This window comes from Thermobia domestica, chromosome 12 (assembly GCF_964235325.1).
Source record: "Thermobia domestica chromosome 12, izTheDome1.hap1.1, whole genome shotgun sequence".
Classification (NCBI taxonomy): Eukaryota; Metazoa; Arthropoda; class Insecta; order Zygentoma; family Lepismatidae; genus Thermobia; species Thermobia domestica.
In genome coordinates this window covers 88,014,560-88,038,512 of record NC_137465.1, presented here as the reverse complement: position 1 = coordinate 88,038,512, position 23,953 = coordinate 88,014,560, and the positions used below count along the sequence as shown (strand labels likewise).

General features: G+C 35.8%; 1 protein-coding gene across 1 annotated transcript in view; it reads right to left on the bottom strand.

Annotated features, from left to right (window-relative positions):
• Positions 1-23,953, bottom strand: part of LOC145666021 (putative gonadotropin-releasing hormone II receptor) — a 683,846-nt gene that overhangs the window by 643,734 nt on the left and 16,159 nt on the right. The window contains exons 2-3 of the mRNA XM_081733125.1: positions 18,995-19,059; positions 17,252-17,456 (exon numbers count right to left, since the gene is read on the bottom strand). Coding sequence (XP_081589251.1) covers positions 17,252-17,456; positions 18,995-19,059 — 270 coding nt within the window. The remainder of the gene's footprint in view (positions 1-17,251; positions 17,457-18,994; positions 19,060-23,953) is intronic.

The following is a 23,953-nucleotide window of genomic DNA, read 5'->3' as shown; positions in this document are numbered from 1 at the left end:
ATTGTAAGTTGCCTCAATCTACCCATCATAATTTTAATTTAATTTAATTTATTACAATTTAAAATAAAGTAAAGTTTTAAGCTTTGGTCAGTGTCTCTTTTGTTAAATCATAATTTTCTGTAGTTGTTGGAAAATTGTTAATGAAAACTATGAAAGAAAACAAAAATAGAAATATTTCTAGAAGTTCCTTTTAAATATTATGGTCAAGGGTTTGACCAATGAGAGATAAGTATTTGTTTACATTTTCCAGTTTTGTCCAATCACAAACAAGCATTTATTTACATCTTTCGGCTACCATGTATCCTAGTAAATGTTTTTTTTTCACTTTTCTGTATAATTGATCCTTATATTTGAGTTTACATGTTAGTGTTTTGAGAAAAGTTTGTATGCATGCGTGTGAGTAAATAATGGTTTCATATTCTGAAAGAAGATTTTTAGTATGCTTTTAGTATACAAAATCCCGAGTCTCCTAAAACAGTCATGTTATTTTTTCCCTAGAACAAAGTGCTAGCTACATCAATGTTATAAAATTTGGTCTTTGTGTAGCAGTTGATACTGCGTCCTTATCCTGTAACTGGACACTCGAAAATATTTTCTCTTAGCAAAGAGAATAAGAAGTTATTTCAAATAGTACCGCAAAAGTCAATACTCGAAGAACCGCAATTGTTGCAGTATCACAAATGCCGATACCGCAAGTGATTCCCTTTCAATTTCCTAAACAATCTTCATTTAATTCCTTTGTCAAAAGCAATTTTCCTGCCCAATTCTGTACTTTGATTCTTCTACAAAATGAAAGGAACAAATCACAGCTGAAATACAAACGGAAAAGGACGAATTTTACTTCTTTCTTTCTCTTGCTTGATCTACATAAATAATTTTAGAAAGAATAGGATTATTTTTTTTTTTTTAAATGAAACATGTAACATTACGGTGGTCCAAAATCAAATGTAAAAATTCAACTTGTTCAAAATAATAGTCCAAGGCTTATTTTTTTCCTCTAGCCATAAGCTACTTACCTGCTTCATTTCAGCTCTATTGCTTAATATTTAAAGGACGCTCGATTTTAAATCTTTTCGTTTATGTAGTATTACCAATGAACTAACGCTAGATGTTTTCTGAGGTATACGCTGGACCGTCTTCAAAAATATAGCGTATGCTCTTCTCTGTATATACTCGTTCGTTCGTAAATTTAAGTTAAATATATATTGCACTATAAAAATATTAGGTTGGTAATGACTATACGCTCCATTATATTCATGTATACTATATTATAGGCGTCAAGACTATAATGTAATTTAACACAGTTGCTGTGCTAATAGGCGAATAGCCGGATAAGTTCGTAGCTTTCATTGTGATTATTATATGGTATCATGTTATGGAAGGAGTCCTCTCTAGTGTCTTAAAAAATGAATTGAAATTTTTGAGTTTTACGTCCCACGGTTATGCCGGCTAAGCTAAAGGAGACGGTGATGTTGAGAAATGAATGAAATGGTGAAAAGAAGAAAGTAGGAGGAAATGGGAGAACCCCGAGGAAATCAACGCACACTTTGTTTGTCCACCAGAAAGTTCACTTAGCGCGAGCAGAATCTGAACGCAGGGCCCCATGCACCAGAGGTGAACGCTCTACCACTGACACACCACGGCCCCTCTCTAGTATCTTAAAATGTTTGTTTAGTCCAGCAGAAGTTCTATCAACTTTATCGTTCAAACGATTTTATAAACAGTGGTCATCAATAAATCAGGATGATTTACAAAGACAACTGACGACCTATTTGAGAATCCAGTGATGCACAGATGTTATTCACGAAATCCAGTGATGCACAAACATATCAGATGTTAAAATATTTACCAAGTGCTCCTTAAGCCAAGAAGCCTAGGGATGATTATGAGGAACGTTTGCGTCTATTTCTCATATTTCTTGGTGGATGCAACGACAATCAGTCATTTCGAGCTCGAGATCTACAACATCACGCCAGATGGATGCGGAAAGGCATTTAAGCATTGAATTTTTTAAAGTCTCAATTTAGGATGACTGTGCGCGAAAGCAAAATTATCACATGTTAAAGCGCTGTTTGTCAGCCTTGTTTATGTGAAAAAGTGGAATGAAGCTCCCCTTGTCAACCAAACCCCTCTCAATGACTAACTTTATGTCAGTTCTGAAAACTTACCCAGAGGACTGCATTTCTAGTAGTGCATGTGCAGCATTTTCAAGATATCTCTAGTTTTTGTCTGAACTTTTATCAGGATTAGCATTTTTTTTTGATAAGAGAGTATCAAAAGAAACAAAGGAAAAGATGGTCCAAAGCCTGCAGCGGCCAGCATTACCAAACATTCCACTACGACTTAAGTTGACAAAGAAACCCGAAGAACTTAATTTGGAGGATCTAGTAACAGCGAGAACACTCAATATTTGATGTCCTAATGGAAAAAGGCAAAGAGAAGTCTCAATATTTTCTCAAACAATCACTATACCGCTGGCGAGATAATACTTCTTTTTTCAAGAATTTTGTGAATTATCATAATAAATAGTTGTGGTGAATCATGTGGTTGAAAGGGGTATCAGTTTCTTCCAAAAGTATAATGAAGCCTTGACAAAAGACTAGGAACAGAAACATTTTATTCTTCGATCAGTCGAAAACCATCTTTAAAATGTTTCCACTCCACTGAAGAAAGCGTTTTTTAAATTGAGGATACAAATAGTGACATTTTTCTAAAAGTTTTGGCAACAAATCAGGGGTAAAAGTGAGGGGGAATGTGGGGACGCCGTACGTGTCATCTCCTACTTCCTAAAATATTACAATGGGCAAAAATAGGCACGTGGGACAGCGTGACCGAATGCGTCCCCATGCCTTTTCAGATCCACTTTTAATACTACAATAACTAAAAAAGGCAAAATGAAGCGACCTGTGAATGTGACTTAATTGTACTGAAATTTCGTTGGTTATTTGTATACATCATAAGGAATAAAATAAACCTTGTGGACAATCGGCTACTGTTCGTTTTATATTTTGGCCCTCCCTAATGTGACATATTAAGGGAGAGTGCTTAAGATTGAAATTATTGCATAACAAAACCCTCAGCTATGAAAATATTCTGATAAATTAGCTTCTATCTTTCTGATAAAGAAAATAAAGTTGATACCATATATTAATTACGAAAATAGTTTTTCTTTTGATTAATATTGTATATCAATAATATTTTAATATTATGAACATATATACTAATTAATCTCTGATGAAGATGACATTTCTTTATTGAAAAAATTTTAAATTTATAATATGTAATAATATTATATAATTACATTGTTAATACATGTTAATTGTAATTTTTTTTAAATATACATCTTGACCTTTATACCTATTTTAAAAGATATACAAGATAAACAGCAAATTTTGAATAGTTAGTTATAAAAGAAAAACTTCTTCTAATAATTTTCCAGGAGGTAATGTACCTAAAATGGAAGCCACATTTCCTCGCTGAACTGCTATGCTGATACGTTGTATCAGGAAAGTAGTAGCCCGCTTGTCACCAGTAACGTGTGCTATACGTTGGCCTATTTCTTTGATGAAATTGAGCCCTTCGAGGCCCCAAATGCCGCTCGATTCAATGGCTACGGGCACGAAAATGTATCTATTGAGCAGATCTTTATATTTTCTTCTTTTCTCGCATTCTCTGCGGGCTGCAATAGCTCCTTCTCGAGATGAAGAAAGAGTGAGATTAGATGACGCGAAAGTGTCAGAGCAGGTGAAATCCCAGAGAAGAATCCTTCCCCTCTTCCATAGTACCAGCGTCATGCCATCTGGTCTTTTGCCATCAGATCTGTTACACCCCAAAGGTTCAGGAACAGATGGAACTTCCGCCGATGTGAGTGCTCTCCAGATAATGTCATTCACGTTCGAATGCCTTACATGTCTTCCGGAGCTACTTATACAAGACAGACCGTGTAGACCATTCTGCTTGACTGATGCACCACATTTAGAGCAGTTGTGTGATTCACAGATGTCTACTCCTAGGCGAAGTGCAACTGCAATACGAAAACTTTCGTTTGGAAGGTGCAGTCCTAGCGTGTGTGAAGGTAATGCCTGTAGGCAAGCACCTGAAATTGCTGATGAGGAGGCGAGAAGTCTAGCCTTATCCTCTTGACTGTCTGCTTCTTGTAATAACACTGATTGATATAATTTGATGAAAATAAATTTAATCATTGAAAATGTTAAAAAATTACGAAAAAACATATGAATTTAAATGTAAAATTTGAGTCCAAAATACCCACTTCTAAACAACTACTGAATTTCAGAAAATAAACACATGTAAATTGAAGTTACGTGATTAACTTGGAGCTTCAAAAACCAACACCCAGAAACCGCCGTGTAAAGTCTAACTGATGCAAATTTTTTAATTGCATAACTACATAGCTTTCGACTAGGCGGGGAGTCCGCCCCCAGACGCTTGCATTTTCTCTTTCTCCGGCCTCTCACTTCTTGTATCCCTAAGATCTCTGATATTAAGTGGTTTCGAGATATGGCTATCTTACTGTAACAATTTCAACCCCCAACTTTGTCTTTCTGCTGTTTTTTCTTCTAACCGTAATATCAAAAAACGCTGAAATACATCTTCAATCAAGATGTTTTTACTCTTAAGGGATTTCGGAATATGGCCATTCTACTTTACCAATTATAATTTAAACCTTTTCTTTCTAAGGAAACATGAAGAAACATGTCTTTAATTGTTTTACATGCAAAACCTAAACACCAATTTTCATTCCCGACTGGAGCTCATGTATTTCGAATTCCACGTTAATCAGTAGGTTCACGTTTCATATAGCTTGGCTGCCGAATGGGACGCTAAACTCAAAATCACCTCAACTCAACCATTTTCATGTCAATAACCTTAACGATTTTCGAGTTATGACCATCTAATTATAACAATAGTAACAGAACCCTATTTTCTTCCTTTCTAGGGCAAATATCATAAAAACGCTTACATACATATATAATTATTTTAAACGAGAAGTCCATATATCAAATTTCATGTCGTTAACACTCAAAGATTCCAAGTTATGGGCATTTTAAGATAATAATTGTCACTCCTCTTTCTCCATTTTCCGTTCAAATTTCCAAATATTCTTCTTTTAGTGGGACCTTACATTACAAATCATATGCCCTTTCTAAACTTCAAGTTTCTAGCTTAAGCGGTTTGGCCTGGGCGTTGATCAATCAGTTAGCCAGAACTTATTTTATATAGAAAGATACATAATAAGCAAATAAATGACAAAAGTATTATTACAAAAGCAGTATAGCAAAGAACTCATATACTGTTAAAATATGTAGATATCCATTCATTTGGTAAAATTCATAAAACTAAGGGCACAAGCTTAGCGTACGCGCGTTTGGTGTGGGAGACCCAGGTTCGGTTCCCGGTGGGAGCTCATGTGATTCGGATTCCACGTTAATCAGTAGGTCTACGTCTCATATAGCCTCGCTGCTGAACGGGACGTTAAACTCAAAATCAGCTCAGCTCTGCTAATGGCATAAGCATCGTGGACCTACGGCTTTTTGGGTCCAACCACAGATGACAAAATTACACCCCTATTGCTTTACAATTGCTGTAAATCTCCCTGCTTTGGAAATGAACGGAACGTGACATTCTCTTCACCAACTTTTCAATTTCGTGTGTTCATTTTAAAGCCGTACACAGCGCATGAGGGCATTGCTAAAGTTTTCAAAGTCAATGTAAGAAATACAGATGAGTTCTATTTACACAATATGTACAGTACAAAATATACCATAATATTCCACATAGAAAATATCATACACAATAGTGTGTAAGAAATTCATCAAATGTTTAAAAACCAAATTAAACCTACTTCAACACAAATGCAATTAAAACCTGACTCTGAGAGCGCGACAATTTTGTCTTGTTCGAAAGGTCAGTGATTTTGTGTCGAACAGGCTGAGCGTGGGCTTACCTTGTCTTACGTTTGGCAACATTGCTCTTGGTCAAGTGGCCTATTGCTTGTGCCTTTAGGTATTTGTCCTAAAGCTATACAGCGAGTTGTGTGCGTTCTGAGTTACTCCCTCCCTGCTCCTAGCTGTGTTTGCGAAAATATCATTTGCTTTTCATGCATTGGGATAAGGGGCAAGACACCTTGCATTCCTTGGAAGGGAGTAACATAAAATGATCGAAAACGACAACCGATGTTAATGTAGAGTACATAGTTTCGAGGTCGCTGAGATGGTTAGGCGTAAAGCTGTCAGCTATTTTCTGTTAGTGATTTCTTCATATACGTCTACCAAGTTAACGAACCTTGACTTATCTGCGTACAGTGGTTGGTTAGTGTGTCCTCGATGGTTATTTTTACTTTTTCCATGATCATCCCATAGCATACAGTATTTTTTATGTTTTGGAAAAGATTTTTTCTATCAATTCGTTAAAGAACAATGTTTCTTTTTTTCTACTCATGTTTCTTAGTATTATCCTCTTCATTTTAACTAATTTAAAGATTTTCAATAATTCGAAATTAAGACTAAAAAATGTTACAATGATCAAGAATTGTATAAGAAGAGTAGCCTTCATTTCGAATCATTGTCATAACCGGAAGGGAAAACTTATAAAAAATTGAAATAACTTAGTAGACGTAGAAAATCAACGGAAATAATGAACATCAACTATTAGTTGACTCTTAGAAGTGTAGTAGATATAGTTCTCAACCCGAATAGAAGATGCACTCTTTGCTTCATGAAAATAATAAACATTTTCCAAAAAAATTACAGAAAAGTAATTTCATGACATTTACTGAGCAACGTAGGTTACTGGTTAGCGTTGTAATTGGGAGTCTCCAGGTTTAAATTTCGATACGAGGTATCCTGACTAGTGATTTTGCAGTACCACTAGGCGAATAACGGAATACTTTTAATACATAAGCTTTGGCAAATTTTCTTGAAAACTTCGCTCTTATGTTGTTAATGTTTCAGTGTGAAATGGCATTTTGCTGCATGGAAAATATTTTTAGTAAACAAAATATAGTAGATGAATGGTTAGTATAAGGGACTCCTACTTGTATGACTTAGGTTCAAATCCCGACTGTTCTTATTGATTTTTCCTTTTAGCTACGCTCATATGTTGCGCTCCAGAAGTTCAATTTTGAATTAAATGTGGTCGCAGCTAGCTTAAACTGAAATTATTTTCAAAACTATTTGCTATTATATGTTTTTGTTTTACTTGTGATGTTTCAACTTTGATATTAGATCTTATAACCTTAATGTAACTCATTTTCCTACGTTGCATCATGATGAATGTTTTCACAACAACGATAGTCGGGCAGTAATACAGAATTGTTACTGCAGGGCCGGATCTTGAATCCTGCGAATTACGCGTTCGCAGAAGGCGCCAAATTAGCAAAATGAATTTTGTTTTAAGTGTAAATATTTATTTAAAAAATGTTATGATGAAAAATTTTCCTCATATAACTTCAAATAAACATTGTACAGATTAAGATACAGATGAAATACATCAAAAGAACAATAAAGTCGAATCTTTGCGTGGTTGGCTGTAAAACACCCCTTTACAAATGAAATGGACTCGTCCATCAATTGATGCCAATGGCACACTCACAAGAGGTGCTAGTTTGAGAAAAATTTCCACGGCACAGGATAGATCTTTTAAAGAGGTAAAAGGGATATTTTACGAATATGAGAAAAATGAAGGTAAATTTAGCTTTCCAATAGATGTTGTATAAGCACTATGACCGTAGAGCTAAAGACAGTGGTATTCTTTCCACAATCCCACCATATGCACAAAATACAAATATAACAGACTCTTCACTCCTTTCTCAACAGTTAAGAGTTCAGAAAGATCACCGTAAATGAAATTCACATTATCAAAGTTGAAGCAAGCATGGTCGCCCAAAAGGGGACGAAGGGGCCGGGACCCACCTGGCTTAGACAAGTATAATGTATATGTATAATTTCTTAAGATTTTCTTAATACAAATAAAAATACCAAACGTAATATAGTAACGAGGGAGATGACCCCCTAAAACATTCTTCGGGCCCCCATGCAAGCAAGTAGGCTTTTCTTGTCCATTCGTCGAGGGAGTGGAGCGAATACTAAGAAAAGACGGGCGGTACAAATGCATTTTTATAAAAATCATTAATGAGGGAAATTTTAACTAATGACTCACAATCGCTGTCTACTGGTTAATGTTCACTTTGTTAATATCTATTAGTCCATTTGTCATCCGTCAACATTTTCATTTCTATCCTAAGTCGTTTCCTTTTTGTTTATATTTTCAATTTATAATGAAGTGTGCTTTCACTTTTTAATAGTACTTTGTTTTTTATGTATTAATAATGACCAACGATATAAAACCAAGTGAGCATTTTATCGGAAAAGAAAGCTAAAAACTTGAAACAAGATAAGAGGCAACCGAAGGCTCTAAAAAAGGTTCTTTCGAGTTCTGGACAAAATCATACAAATGTTGAGGTGGGGAGTTGTCAATATCAGTCACTGTTAACGAAGCATTTGCAGGTCGACATTTTTTGGAAGCTGTAAATTTATTTTACCTGATTGCAGTAATTTAATTGTTGAATTAAAATGGAACGATACAGTCATTTCGGTTATGGGTCTGAATTAAATTTCATGTATTTCAAAATTTGTTTGAATACAATTAGTTTTCACGCGGCATATAAGTATATAACTTGAAAGGATATGATCGAAAGCGACGAAAGGTCATTTGGATGTCAAGTTTTTTTTCAGTACTCTCACTTTCAATCACAGCAGCGTATACAGATGCTCGTTTTATTATGACAGATAACAATAATTATTAATCCATTCTCTATTATTAAGTTTAGATGGAGCGATATTTTAAATTAGTAATAATTCTAATGCAAAGTAGAGTTTTGATTATTAGTTACTTGTGTTCAGGGATGTACCGACATAGGTGCTAGAGATGCGCACGAGACGAGTCGAGACAAGATTTTATAGACAAAGTTCGAGTCGAGACACGGCTCTTCCAATAGAGAAATATACATTTTTCGAGTCGATCCATCACTATTACAACACATTTTCGAGACGAGACAGCCACAAATCGTGTCTCGTGGGCATCCCTAATAGGTGTAGTGTTCCATTCAGAAAAAATATTCCGGGGGGCACACAGTATTCAGAGGGCCACTGCTTGTACTATTTTATTTATTATATTATAGACGTATTATTTTGATCTCCTCCCGGGAAGCAGTGGCCCCCTTAAAATACGTGTGGAAATATGTGTGTGTTGAAAAATATGCTCATAAAAGGGAACGAGTTCACCCCTAAAAATGTGCTCATAAAAGGGAACAAATACACCCCTAAAATGGAGGTCGTAAAAGACCGTGGTTGACGGTTCACGATGCTCGATTTCGCAGGGGCTCCTGAGTTGGCCTAATATGTTCTAATATGGCCTCATATGGCCCAGATCGATCCATTTTCTACTACTAACAACAAATTGTTAAAAATTATATAACTTTATGTCCTAATATGATTTAGCGTCAATTAATAATATTCGTAACAGTAACGGCCGAACTTTAGATTTGGTATTATCAAATATTGATAAGGTTCTCGTTGAAAGAGACTATCCTCTTGTTTCTAGGGAAGACAGATACCATTCCGCAATAAGTGTCTCTATTCCATTAAACGTTACAAAGAACGAAAACAGAGAAGCAAAAGTATCTGGTTTCAACTTTAAGAAGGCTGATTTCAAAAAGTTATACGTGGAACTGCACAAAATAAACTGGTGCTCTCTTTCGCAAATGAATGATATCAATAATGTGCTATCCAACTTTTACAACATGATTAATAATGTATTTAGCATGTGTATTCCCACTAAGAAACATGTTAATGGAAATTATCCGAGCTGGTTCACTTGTAGTATAATTAGAAAAATAAAATCCAAATCATATCATCATAAAAAATGGAAAAGTGGAATAACTACAAGCCTATATCATCGTGAAAAATTTCATTAGTTACGTAAACAGATAAAGACCGACACATCAATTGCGTATAAAACATTCATTCTAGAATCTGAACTTTCTATTCATAACGATCCGGGCCAATTTTGGAGTTTTGTCAAAAGCAAAACCAAGCATATGTCATCAGCCTCTTTTACTTACAATGGGAAAGAACTAAATAAGGACAGTGAGATTGCTCAGGCCTTCGCGCATTACTTTCAATCTGTTTATAACAATGTCTCAGCAAAATATGACGTAGACAGTTTTATATCTAACAAGATGGAATGCATTAGCCTGTTGGACAACTTTCAACTTGGAGAAATACAACTGCGAGAAATTGAAGTGGCTATAAAGGCACTCAAATCTAAAGCGTCATGTGGACCGGATAGTATTCCTCCGTATGTTGTCAAGGGCTGTATTGATATATTCAAGTATCCGCTCCATACTATATTCAATATGTCCATAAAAACAGGCACTTTTCCGGACTTATGGAAAGAAAGTTTAGTGTGTCCAGTGCCAAAGTCTGGAAATAAAAGCGAAATACAAAACTTCAAACCTATAGCTATATTATCTCCTTTTGCCAAAATTCTTGAGAGTATTTTATCTACACGAATCATGAATCACGTAAAGCCAATTATATCTATACATCAACATGGTTTCTTACACAATAGGTCTACTGCAACAAACCTAGCAGTTGTAACAAATTTTATAGCAACGGAGTTAGACAAAGGCGGCCAGGTGGACGTTATTTATACCGATTTCAGTAAGGCATTCGATGTCGTGGATCATGATGTTCTAATGGCGAAACTAGCAAGTCTAAACTTTTCAAAGTCGGCAATAGAATATATTGTATCGTATTTATGTAACCGGAAACAATCTATTCTATACAAGGGGCATGTCACCGAAAAGTTTGTTACTCTGTCTGGGGTTCCTCAAGGATCTCATCTGGGTCCTCTGCTATTTCTCCTACTTATTAATGAAATTCCACTTTTTATTGAAAACTTTGAGATTCTCCTATTCGCTGATGATCTCAAATTATATTCTAGAAATAATTCAACTGAAGACTGCATACAATTACAACAAGACCTACAGCGAGTTCAAACATGGTGCGATGACAACAAATTAGTAATAAATGTATCCAAGTGTAAATCTCTGTCTTTTACGAGAAAAAGAAACCCTATCACCTTTGACTATACACTGAAAAAAACTAAATTGTCTAAACCAAGTACTGTCAAAGATTTAGGCGTTATTTTTGATCCTGAACTAAATTTCAATCAACACATAGGTATGATCACAAACAGCGCATATTGAAACTTAGGTTTAATTTACAGAATAGGGCAAGATTTCTCCAGTGAGACAACGTTTACATCACTTTATTTTACACATGTTAGATCAAAATTAGAATATTGTTCTAATATATGGACCCCGAATAATAAAAAATACTCTCAAGAAATAGAAAACATCCAATTGAAAATGCTTACATACAAAAAAAACTAATTATTATCCCAAATATTTTTCCTACAATGATCTAGTAAACAACTTTAATTTTCAAACTCTAGAAAAAAGAAGATGGATGTTGGACTTGTTATTCTTATACAAGTTATTAAATAATAAGATTGATTGTATGGAGTTGGTCTCGAAAATATTGCGGATTCCCACTTGCAAAACCAGAGTAGAAAATACAGGGACATTTTATTGTGCAAAAGCCAGGAGCAATACAGTGTATATTATATAAATCCCCTATGTGGAGGCTGTGTAAATTATACAATGATATTGTATATAAGCTTGATAAAGTGGATGTATTTAGTCTTTCAGAAAACAGATTCAGATCATATGTGAAACAAGAAATTTTCTGCAGAAATAATTAAGAAATTTATATATGTAACATTTGCTGTATGTACACAACACTGTAATTTGGTATTAAGCCTGTTGTGTTGTATATTAAATAAATAAATAAATAAATAAATAAGAGATTTTGCCAAATTGAAAGCCCGAAAAGTGTCTTTATAACATGAACTTTACAGTAACAAAGAAAACGAGAAATTAAGCTAATTACCATATTTGTATCACTAGAAAACACTATTTAAATATGCTTTTAATGAAGTGTAAGAGCATATCTCTGTCAAAATCAAACCTGTGATAATGTTAGACTTAAAGCTTATTAGTTTTATTCTATTTCGACTTTTATGTTTCAACTGTATTTGTCAAAATACATCTTAGGTATACATTTTAGTTGTTTCCTGTGCTTATATAATAAAAAAAGATATAAATTATTAAAACTGGAACTTTGGTCATGATTCATCCACAGTTAATTAAGTTTAATTTCGCCATTTTCCTTTAATACTCACAGGAAGACTGAATTATTATATATTAAGCAAATAACCTTAAAATGCCGTCAGATTGGTTGACTTATTTTTTTTTGAAGAGGCGTCCTAAACTCTCTCTTCCTGTACCAGAGACAACTAGTTTAGCAAGGATTTCAGCGTTCAACCGCACAAATATAGAACGATTTCACCCAATCTTCCTGACGTCTTGAAGAGGCACAAGTTTTGCCGCGAGACATTTGGAATATGGATGAAAGAGACCAGACAAAGTAATCGCTCGACGAGGATTCAAGCATGTGGGAGCCATAGTTTCGGCCGAAAGGAGAAACTTAGTAACTTTAGCTACAGCAGTTTCGTCAGTCGAAAATCACATACCACCCTTCTTTTTCTTTCAAGGACATCGAGATAATATAACGACCTAGAGGTGCCCTAACGCAAGATCTTTGACGGTATCGAACTCGCATATATCGAATCGATCCGCTATATTATGTAGGGAAAAAGAGACGTTTTCATGTAAAGCTCAATAATAAATCATTTTTGTGTTATTTGTTGATTATCTGTGTTCCGAAGAGAAATTTAGGGCGAATTAAATCAGCTTTCTTTGGAATTTCATAATATTTAAAGTCATTTTCTTCCCTTAATTTAAATCGATAATAAAACTTGGTTGTGTACTTGTAATAATACTGGCTTAACAGGCATATGCATTGTATTTCATGTCGAAAGGCTCGTAAAGACTAGTACCTAGAGAACTGTCAAACTATTATTAAGTTTGCTTATTTATGAAATGTATGTTTATGAGTTGTTGGTAATTTTGCCAAAATTATGTAAGCTACGAGTGTTCTGTGACACCTTGGCAACGCAACTGTGTGGAGAAGACCTACTCTGCCTACGTTAAAAATTGCTAATGATGTCAATTACTGCATAAAATAATCCTCAATCACTGTTTAAAGTAACAATAGCCCTATCAATTATACAAGTCGTACGTTATTTATCAATATTCTGTACAAAAATTATATTTGCAAATGGGTTCACGTTTACTTTACCAGAAGATTCTACCAAATTGAAAATTTATATTGACATTACTCAAGCAGATGGTTCTACCAAATTTTGACATATTTCTTACATTTTCAGGGTAGGTTAAATCTTTGTATTTCTTTCGGCAGAGCATGCATTAAATGAGCAGCACCACTACTACTTCCAGATTGACTTTAGGACGGCTCTGTATAATACGGAGTGGATGTATGGCATAAACACTACAGTGCATAAAACGGAACAAATTTGTTTTACTTGGCCACTGGAAAGAACAAGTGCTATGCAATCAAGTCAGGGCAGGAGCGCAGCATGGGGCCCGAGCGGTATGCGATGTTGTGTGTGCGTAGGGAGCAGACTCGTCGGTGGCAGAGGGTATACGCATAAACAGGGATAGTGGAAAAGCACACACATACAATACTTTCACTATCAATCAAAATTTATTTCAATGTGCTGAGCACTGACGGTAATTACTTATATTCATACTTCCATTTCTTCGCGAAAAATATTTCACATCGTATTTAACCTATAAATTTTCATAGTACACATATGGTAGGCTAGTTAATCATTGTATGCGTAAATGTGCTCTTGCACTATCCTCGTTTATGCGTATGCCCTCCGTCGCTGACGCACCTGCTCTCTACTGGCACTCCCTGGCTTCCGCTCGGGCCTCCTGCTGAGCTTCTGACCTGACTCGGTTACATAGCATTCGTGCGTTTTGGTTGCCACCTACCACAAGTTCGTGTTTTATGCACTGCAATTGTTATGCCATAAACCTACAATGCGTTTATACAGAGCCCTCCTGAAATCAATCTACAAGTAGTAATGGAGCTCCTCATTTAGTGCATGCTCTGCTAAAAGAAATACAAAGCTCTCACCTAACCTGAAAATGTAATAAAAATGTCAAAATTTGGTAAAACCGTCTGCTCGAGTAATGCCAATATAAATGTTCAATTTGGTAACACCCGTCTGCTAGAGTGCATGTCCATATTTTATAACAAACATAGTTTAATTTTATTCTACTTTTGTATCCATTCACGCCCGAATGGATAAAAAATCGATAATCGAATTAGATACACTAACACCATTTTGGTTATCTGATGCCTGTACATTGTATACAAATGGAGTTCTGATTGTTTCTTTACATATATCAGCTAACTGAAACTTGCGGAATACACCATCTTACGTATGGAAAACTCGAATCGAACGCTACAATCGACAGTACGTTCGAATCAATACTGCGGCATAGGGGAGGGCACCTCTAGGTCTATATATTATCTCAATGTTCAAGGATCATTTTATTGCACGTGAACCTCCAGGCTTCAAGGAATGTACTAACTCGTCTGGATGGATGACAGAATCACGCTTTGTTACATTCCTTCAACACTTTGTTTCTGTAGTTCGATGCTCACCTGAGAAATGAGTTTTGTTGCTCCTGAACAACCACATTTCCACCTAAGCATTCAAGGTCTTGACTTCGCAAAGGAACACAGCGTACTCATGTTATTGTACCACATTGTTCCCACTACCTACAGCTCTTGGACCGAACTGTGTTTGGACAAGTAAAAAAGTATATTAATTCTGCATGTTACTTTTGGATGCTCAACAATCCTGGTAAGATGATGACTATTTATGACATCCCTAAGATAATGGCTACTTCTTATCCCCTTGCTATGACACCAGCAAACATTCAATCTGGTATTTTCTGAAGCCAACTTCCTTCCATTGTAAGTAACTGAACGACCAGAATCACAAATAAAGTTATCTCATAATACTTCGGACCAAATTGATTCTGATGTTGGACCTAATCCTGAATTTTTAACTGGTGACAACCCTGACATCCATACATACAATACCGATCAACTTCAACCTAGAAACAACTCTGAAATACATAGGCCTACCTACACTGATGTAATTCGGACGAAGATAACCAGTTCAGTTGGAAGCCCTAATGATGTAGTAAGCCAACCACTACAAATTTCCCCTGAAATGATTAGGCCACTGCAGAAAGCAGAACAGCGTGGTATAAATAAAAAACACTCACAAAAGAGAAACCGCTATCTTGACAGAATCATTTTCAAATAGTTTGCCCAGAGAAGGTTGGGGCAATGTATTGAATGTAAAGAATGGTCCCACTATCAATGTATCCCTTATCCAGTATTTAGTTCTTATGTTTGTCATAACTGTGAGTCCTCTATTTCTTGCGCAGAATCTGACTAATCGGCTGAATAACAGTCTTTTATTCTTCTTTCGTACTTATATTTTAGTTACGTTAGTAGGCCTATGAATCAAGTAACACAAGTTATTTTGTCTTCAATGCGTATTATTTGTTCTTCTACGAACTTTATTATGTCTAATTCACATTTATTATTATTGTAGGCATAAAATTTGCTGGTTTCTTTAATCATATTTTTTTTTATTATTGTCCTAATAAAGGTAAAGTTCAATTTTAAGATCCACTAATACCTGAAGCAACTGCTCTTGCACAAAGTATGTCTTTTGTATTATGTTTTATAGTTTAAAATTTCTTACGGATGAACAATTTTCTGAGTTTCCTTTGCTGCACTTTTGAAATAAATTATTTTGATTGAAGTTAAAATTTACTGTATTTTCTATTTAAAATAGCTGGGACAACCGATCCTCTTCAGTGAGACAACCAACCCAGAGACGGGACAGGTGGTCACTTTCGAAAGATATTTTTCGAACATCAAAAGTGCCTCTTTCGCAGTAACATTTATAAATGAAAACCGTGGTATTGTGTGAAATAGATACCGAAGTTAATACAGAACTATCAATACTTGAAAAACTTTTTTTTCTGCGGAGTTACATTCCAAAAATCAAAAACTGTGGCAACCAGCCCCCGTCTCTCCTATTTGTATAATTGTTTCAATCATGACTGTCACTGGTAAAAGAATACAAACAACGGGCTATTGTGATTGTCATTTATAACTTATTTTTCACATAAAAATAGCCTATAGTAAGTTGCTAATTAACATTGCCAACGAACGACATACTTTTCCAGCACCGTTCGATTCTCGCGAAACTAATACATCATAATGGACATTTCTATAACAGAAGTTAAAATAGAGAAATAATGAGAATATTGCAGAATCAAAAATAAGAAAAGTTGCTCGTGCCCGGAAATAATTGAAGTTGGTTATTCACTTGAATTCCAGACAACGGCTATGGTTTTTCCTTGTGGATCTCCAAGAATTTATTTCAACATACTAATTCCAACACAAGGCCGAAGCCGATGAAGCATTCAGCAAGAGTATATAAATCCTAACTAGCAGACTTAATATTGAACTAAGAAAGTAGCTGGTCAAGTGCTATATATGGTGTATTGGACTATGTGGTTCTTATGTTTAAATATTACTGAAGTTAGAGGAAGAATGTTTTAGAGAGCTTCAAAATGTGGTGTTGGAAGAAGATGGAGAAGATAAAACGGAAAGAGTAACAAATGAAGATATTTTACAATGCATAGGAGGGAAGAGCACGCTTATAGTCATCATTCTTCCTAGGAAGGGAAATTGGATTCAACACATCTTAAGAGGAGATTGCCTTCTTAATTGTACCATAAAGGAAAAGATGGAAAGAAGACAAGGAGTAGAAAGGAGAAGAAAACAATTGATCGATAATTTGAAAAACTATGGAAATCTTCGGAGTTCAAAGAGGAAGCCGAAGATCAAGAAAGGTGAAAGGAACATCTTCAGGCTCGAACATAAGAAAAACTAGTCAAAAAGGTCCTGACAGCTGAATATTTTAAAAAGGTCTAATATATCAGAAGTTGATGAAAGTAATATTTAATGCAATTATGCAGTTCCATACTAAATTAGACCTTATATAGGTTATGATAATACTGAATTGTATTCAGAACACCGTACAATTATCAGTAGTATAAACAACAAATTATACTTACGGGCTATTGTGATGAATGTAGACACGTATGTTGAGATGAGAATTAGAAGTGGCAAAATATATGTAAAGACACACGTAAACGTAGTGTAAACGAACTCTTGCCACCTTGCTGTGTAGAATCCAAATGTAACACATTGATAGAATTCCTCATAAAATGGTCCTTTTCCAATGTGAAATATCACAAGCTGAAAAACAAAAACATATTTCTGTTAAATATTATTTAATTACAAGTAAAGCTCTAAAATAGAGCGATGAGTAAACACGTAAGAAGTTTCATTAAATGTAATATGCATTTTTTCAGAGCTCTTTGGACCAATACTACTCGTTTATTAAGCTTACATCCTTCCCTTTTCTGTGTGGTTCCCTCGTATAATCCTAAGTGAGGCTAGAAGACTACCATGTATTCTAAGTATTCTTTTTGTGTATATGACGTGTCCGTTCAATATGATGATACTTAAATCTAATCTACAAGAATGATGTTGGAAACAGGAAAAAGGGTTTCTGAGTATTAATCATTTTTTGGTCAATTCCATGTTATCTTCTGATTTATGATCAATTTTACAACTGACAATGAAGTTAAAGTAATTGTTTCTCATTCTCAAGAGGTCATATGCTGAAATAATGAAAACTAGATAAATAATGCTTACACTAATGATAATAATAGTAAATCTAAAATACGATTTTTACACACAATAACCCTACCCCTATCATATTCCGAATATAAGTTTTTATAATGATGTTTTAACTTAACTTGAAAAGTTCGAACAAAACTCAATGAACTACTTTCTTTCTGATCCTAGGCAATGCTGAAGCTGGTGCATTTAAAATTTTGGCAAAATTATCTTCACAATTTCGCTGGTAGAATATAGTGGGCAATTTATAAATTCTTCACTATTAGTTCTTGTGTTTTACTTCTATTAATACAGATTTTTAAAAGGTATAGATCACAGAAAAACTTAAAGGTTAAAACTTAAAATGGAAGGAGAGGTGTTGATGAGAACTTGTTTTGGACTTGGAAATGAAAAGAAGAATTGTAGGTGTTGAAGCTTGTGATTTAAAAGTAAATTTTTAAAATTCACCAGCAGAAGATGGAGGACCAACACGCAGAAATTATGGCCCACGAAATGGAATTTTACATAGGCCTAAAGTCTCTACATTTATACACTGCAATCGCTCTTAGGGCCATACACTTATAAGCACATCATACAGGGTGTGTCAAAAGATCATGTGCGTTATATAATGCAGGTATGGAAATGGTAGAGGTAGACATCATTATGCGAAGTGGATTGGAAGCCTGTTTCCAGACTTCAATTCCAGCGACAAGTATCCGAAACTTCACAGCAACGAAAGAACTGTAGAAATCTATTTCCAGAAAAGCTCAATAGGACAAGTCTGGTGATTTTGCAGTACAGGGAAGTTCATATAAATACGCTGGAAACCACATTGGATAACACGTCGGTGTCGAGGACAGTGTTAGTTTTCACTAGATAAGTATATCTTCCTATGAGACAAGAACAGCAACAGAACGAATTGTGCAATGTTCTGGATGCATGCTGCACTTACCAACTTTGCGTTGAAGACCGCCAGAGGAGAAGGTTTCTGTAAGTTTTGGCTTTAGAAATATGACTTTGGTGGTAGTGTGTTCTTCCATAAAAGGTAGCACTTACAGTGAATACCTCACAAAATAATCATCACTAGTGACAAGTTAGAACCAAGTGACATCACTCAGCACATAATAACGTGCCATATTCAAACCTTGAGTTTCATATTCTGCTACTCCACTTGACGCGGCCTGCACCCTAGCAAGGCCTGAAGGGAAAAAAGGTTTGGAGTTATCAGCGACTGCAATCCTTCGTTTGGTAATTTCAGATCGTCATAGCTGACTCTGACATTGATCCTTATTTGTGAAACAGTTACTACGCTATTCCAAAAGTAGCTCATCTGACGTGAATGTCTATGATTATGTTCATATCCTGCTGATGTCCGAATTAGGATTAAATGTGTATGCACCTTCCTCAGATAAACGACGCCAACATTGATACACATATACACTTCCGGTGCAACCTGTTACACGATTCTCCGAACGATCATCAGGAATTCCGCAGGTCCACGATAAGCACTCGGTTAATGACATCGGGTGAACTCGCCAAGTCATCCTGATGTGTGCCCTACGTTCAAGAGCAATTTGAATCATGATACAATATACAGATGCACACTAGATACCCTGAATCATTCCTTTGGAATATCATCAACTAATGCTCCCAGCAATGACTCTCTACAGCTAGCACTTGTTCAGTAATATGTGTACAGCTTGGCTATTAATCAATTAACAAAGCTATATAAAAAATATTTTCTGTAGTAGAAGAGGGAATTGAAATCTAGCAATAATTCTTCACCATTGTCTTTCTCGCTGTCAGATCAAATAAATCATTATTAGCCAATAAGTGAATAGAGCTTCTACTGGCATGCATACTGATTTTGAAGGAAGTCTCGCTATTTGGGGCCACTTGTTTAATACATATATGTGGATGAACATCCATTATATCGGTTAATGACTATTCTATTACGTTAGTAATTGTCATCGAGAGCAAATATTTGCGAAAGAAGCGCTTTCTTCACGGTTTGCGCAAAAAGAAAACTAAACAAGTTGCTTAAATAGTGATGCCATTCCCAATGTAGTTCCAAAAGAAAAAAATCTTCGAGGTATGATCTTTCTCTTTAATAGAGCATATTAAACAAGAGCCACCAGTGCACTGCTTTATAGTCCTGTCATTCTCGACAGACAGTCGAACCTAAAAAAAAGACGATAGAGCATTCAGTGATGTATCTTGCTTTTTATGATAATGCTTAACTACATTATCGTTGGCATGGACGACACTAAACATGCTTGCTAACTTATGTTAATTTTCAGTGGGGTTCTTGGATGCTGTGTTTGCACGCATATTTCCATTAATAGTAACATGTCCTGGTACCCAGTAGAAAAAGACACCCCGTCATGGCCATTTCCAAGCCCGTGCTGAGAAAAAGGCCCAAGAACCCCCTTCCTCGCCAAGAATCAGTTCACATACTTTGTGGTGGCCTGTAGATCTGAAAATTGTAAAAGTAGTCAGGATGTGCGTGAAAATATGTTATAGTCTAGTATGTCCGCTCTGGAGGCGTCGTCTCATTAATGGACTGCTCTTTTTACGTCGTGCAACAACCTACCGGCGGAGGTGAGGCTTCGGCTAACCTCCGAAATGAGCTATTAATTCGAGTCTTTGGATCTGTGAGAGTACGTGCCAGCTCGTCATGTTCTCATCGATGTAGGTACTGCAAACTACCGTCCCTACCGGCGGAGATGAGGCTTCGGATATCCTCCAAAATGGGCAGCTTGGTCGTGCCTTTGGGTCCGGAAGATAAAACTACGTGTACCCCAACACGTATGAAAGAGGGTAGTTGGTATGCCCAGGGGACGGAACGTCCTACCGGGGGGATGGTATAGGGTCTAGGAGCGTTTCGTTCCTGCTCTTAAGTATGAGTAGTAGTGGTCGACGTATATCTTGCCGAGTCAGCAAAAATTTCTCGATTCTGATTGGCTGAGAGAGGTCACGTGACGTTAGGCCCCGCCCACGCGGGAAATTCAAATTTTCCAGGTCACGTGGTATGACGTCATGAGTCACCCTGCGGGGAAATCCCTCACTAATTTGTTTGCTTTTACGGGTAAGATGTGTGTTTCTGATTGGTTGATAGCTGTCACGTGATCTTAGACCCAGGGATATTTGAAATTCGTTCCCTTTTACGGGTAACATGAATGCTTTGGTACCACGATGATGATTGGCTGACAGAGGTCACGTGATCTTAGGTTGTGTGATATTTGAAATTTGTTCCCTTTTATGGGTAAGATGAGTGCTTTGATACCTCATTCTGATTGGTTGACAGCTGTCACGTGATCTTAGGCTCTGGGATTTTTAAAAATTCGCCCCCTTTTATGGGTAAGATGCGTGCTTTGATACCTGAGGTCACATGATCTTAGACCCTGGGATTTTTGAAATTCAGGTATCCTCTTTGATGAGTACTTTGGTACCACGATGTTGATTGGTTGATAGAGGTCACGTGATCTTAAGCCCCTGTGACTTTTGAAATTCGTTCCCTTTTTACGAGTAAGATGAGTGCTTTGGTACCTCGATTCTGATTGGCTGATAGAAGTCACATGATTTTAGACCCGCCACACGGTGAACAGATTACGTGGGAAAAACCCCCTCACTCATTTGTTTCCATTTTACGGGTAAGATGATTGCTTTGGTACCACGATGTTGATTGGTTGATAGAAATCGCATAATCTTACCCCCACCCCCAATGCTAGAAATTCAGAGCGATATGTCGGTGATCACCCTAGACCTGGATTTTAGAATTTAGTTCCTTTTTATGGTTATGCGTAAAGTTCCCATGAAGGGTTCAACCTCCTCCTTAAATAACCCTTTTTTGGTATCATGATATTGTACTGAAGTTTACATTAAATATTATCGTTCTCTTTGACAGATAAGATGATTACCAGCTTTCTTACCTTGATGGAGATCCTGTCCTTGAATTAGTAGGCTATGTCTCTGGAAGTAACAATGGTGAAAGAGGGGTGTCGCTTGTAGATTTCTTATAACACATTGTTGTGAGTTTAAGCGATTCTTTAAACGCTCAGTAAGAGCTTCATTAATGGAAACAGTGTTGCCAGATTTTTTCTTACCTAAACTGCTCCGATTCTTTTCGAAACGGTTCCGCAGAGTACAAGAAATTTAAACTAAAATTTTTTCGAACTAAAAAAAATTTCAAAACTAAAAAATTTTAAACAAAAATTTTCAAAAAAAAAATTTTCGAACTAAAAAATTTTGAAACAAAAAAGTTTCAAACAAAAAATTTTCGAACCCAAAAAAAAATTTCGAACTAAAAATTGAAACGAAATTTTGTCGAACTAAAACATTTTTAAAAACAAAAGTTTCGAACTAAAGATGTAAATCACATCTAAAAATTTTCAAATCAAACTTTTTATCGAACTAAACTTTTAAAATTTTCGAACTAGAAATTTAAACCAAGTTTAAGAAAAAATCCTAAGAAATGTTTTTTCAGGAATCGAACTCAGGTCTTTCAAACCAAAGATGTGTATGCTAACCGCTTAAATGAATTCGGTTTTAATCGATCTTGGTGGGTTTCGAACCATGGTCCTTGAAAAGGATACACATATACTTTAAGAAAATAAATCTGACAGTGTAACGCTTCTCAAATCAAACTTTTTATCGAACTAAACTTTTAAAATTTTCGAACTAGAAATTTAAACCAAGTTTTAGAAAAATCCTAAGAAATGTTTCTCCAGGAATCGAACTCAGGTCTTTCACACCAAAGATGTGTATCCTAACCGCTTAGCTATGAATGAATTCGGATTTAATCATGCTTGGTGGGTTTCGAACCATGGTCCTTGAAAAGGATACACTTATACTTTAAGAAAATAAATCTGACAGTGTAACGCTTCCGTTCGTGGATTAAAATAAAATGCTGATAGACTTCTTTGTGTGACGACATAGAAGCACATATGATTGAAAAAATGCAAACGTCAGCGGATCGCATTACTTTTTGTTTTACTACGAACGTGTCAGCATGATTCATGGAAAAAAAGCAAACATTGACATTCTCGTATGGAATATGAGGAAAATGAAATGTCGTCACAGTTACGACAAGTAGTGACATGATCCTGGCAGAAGGGAATTGGCATCGGAATTGCGATACTATTGAGAAACGTGAATGACGTCACGATCGATTGTTACACATCGTTTTGGTTCGTGATTCATGACAAAAGCAGCGAGCGTTTTGATTGGTTCGTTGTGATGTCATTTTATAAATTTCCTCGTTTCTGATTGGTTGACGGTGACATCGTTTTCACAGCGACCTAAATAAAAATCTAAATTTCATTTTTCAAATCCTACATTGCTCTCAACTATCGAGTGATAAGGTTTGTTTTTTAAAAGTGTCTTCATTTAAGAAGTTTTACTGCACCGATTTTTCGTTCATTGAATTTGAGGTAAGTTCAGTGAGATTTTATTTTTCACACAAGATTCGAAAATCATTTTTATTTTATATTTGTGGGCGGATCACGAATACACTGTTTTACTTTTAGTACGAAATATTTATGCTATGAAGGAATTAGTGGAATGGGAAAGTGGAAGTACGAATCAGGAATCCCCACACATTAGAAGTAAGCACGATAAATGATATGTTTAGCGTCCCTTCAGCTTAATGTTGAATCTGAGCACCCGTCGGGAATTGAACCATGGCCAAAGATGTGTGCGCTTAGTTTTGAAAAGAATACATTACAAAATTTCAGAAACTATGCCTGAGAATAATATGGTTCGATACCCTTTGAAACCATTAGCGTCCCTTCAGCTTAACGTGATATTCGAGCAATCACCTGGGATTGAACCAAGGCCAGAGGCGTGTACGTCAACCATTTAGCTTAGTTTTGAAAAGAATGTATGATAACGCATGAGAATATTAAATTTCAAAAAAGGCTTGACAACGCTCCGACGTGGGAAAGCAAACCCCACCGAGGATTGAACCAGGGACTTCCACATCCGAAGCATGTACGCTAACCGCTTAAATAAAAAAGAGTGCATGAATATTTGGTTAAAAGATTTACGCTATACAGATTTTGTTTTGACAATTACGTATGCGTAACGTTAAT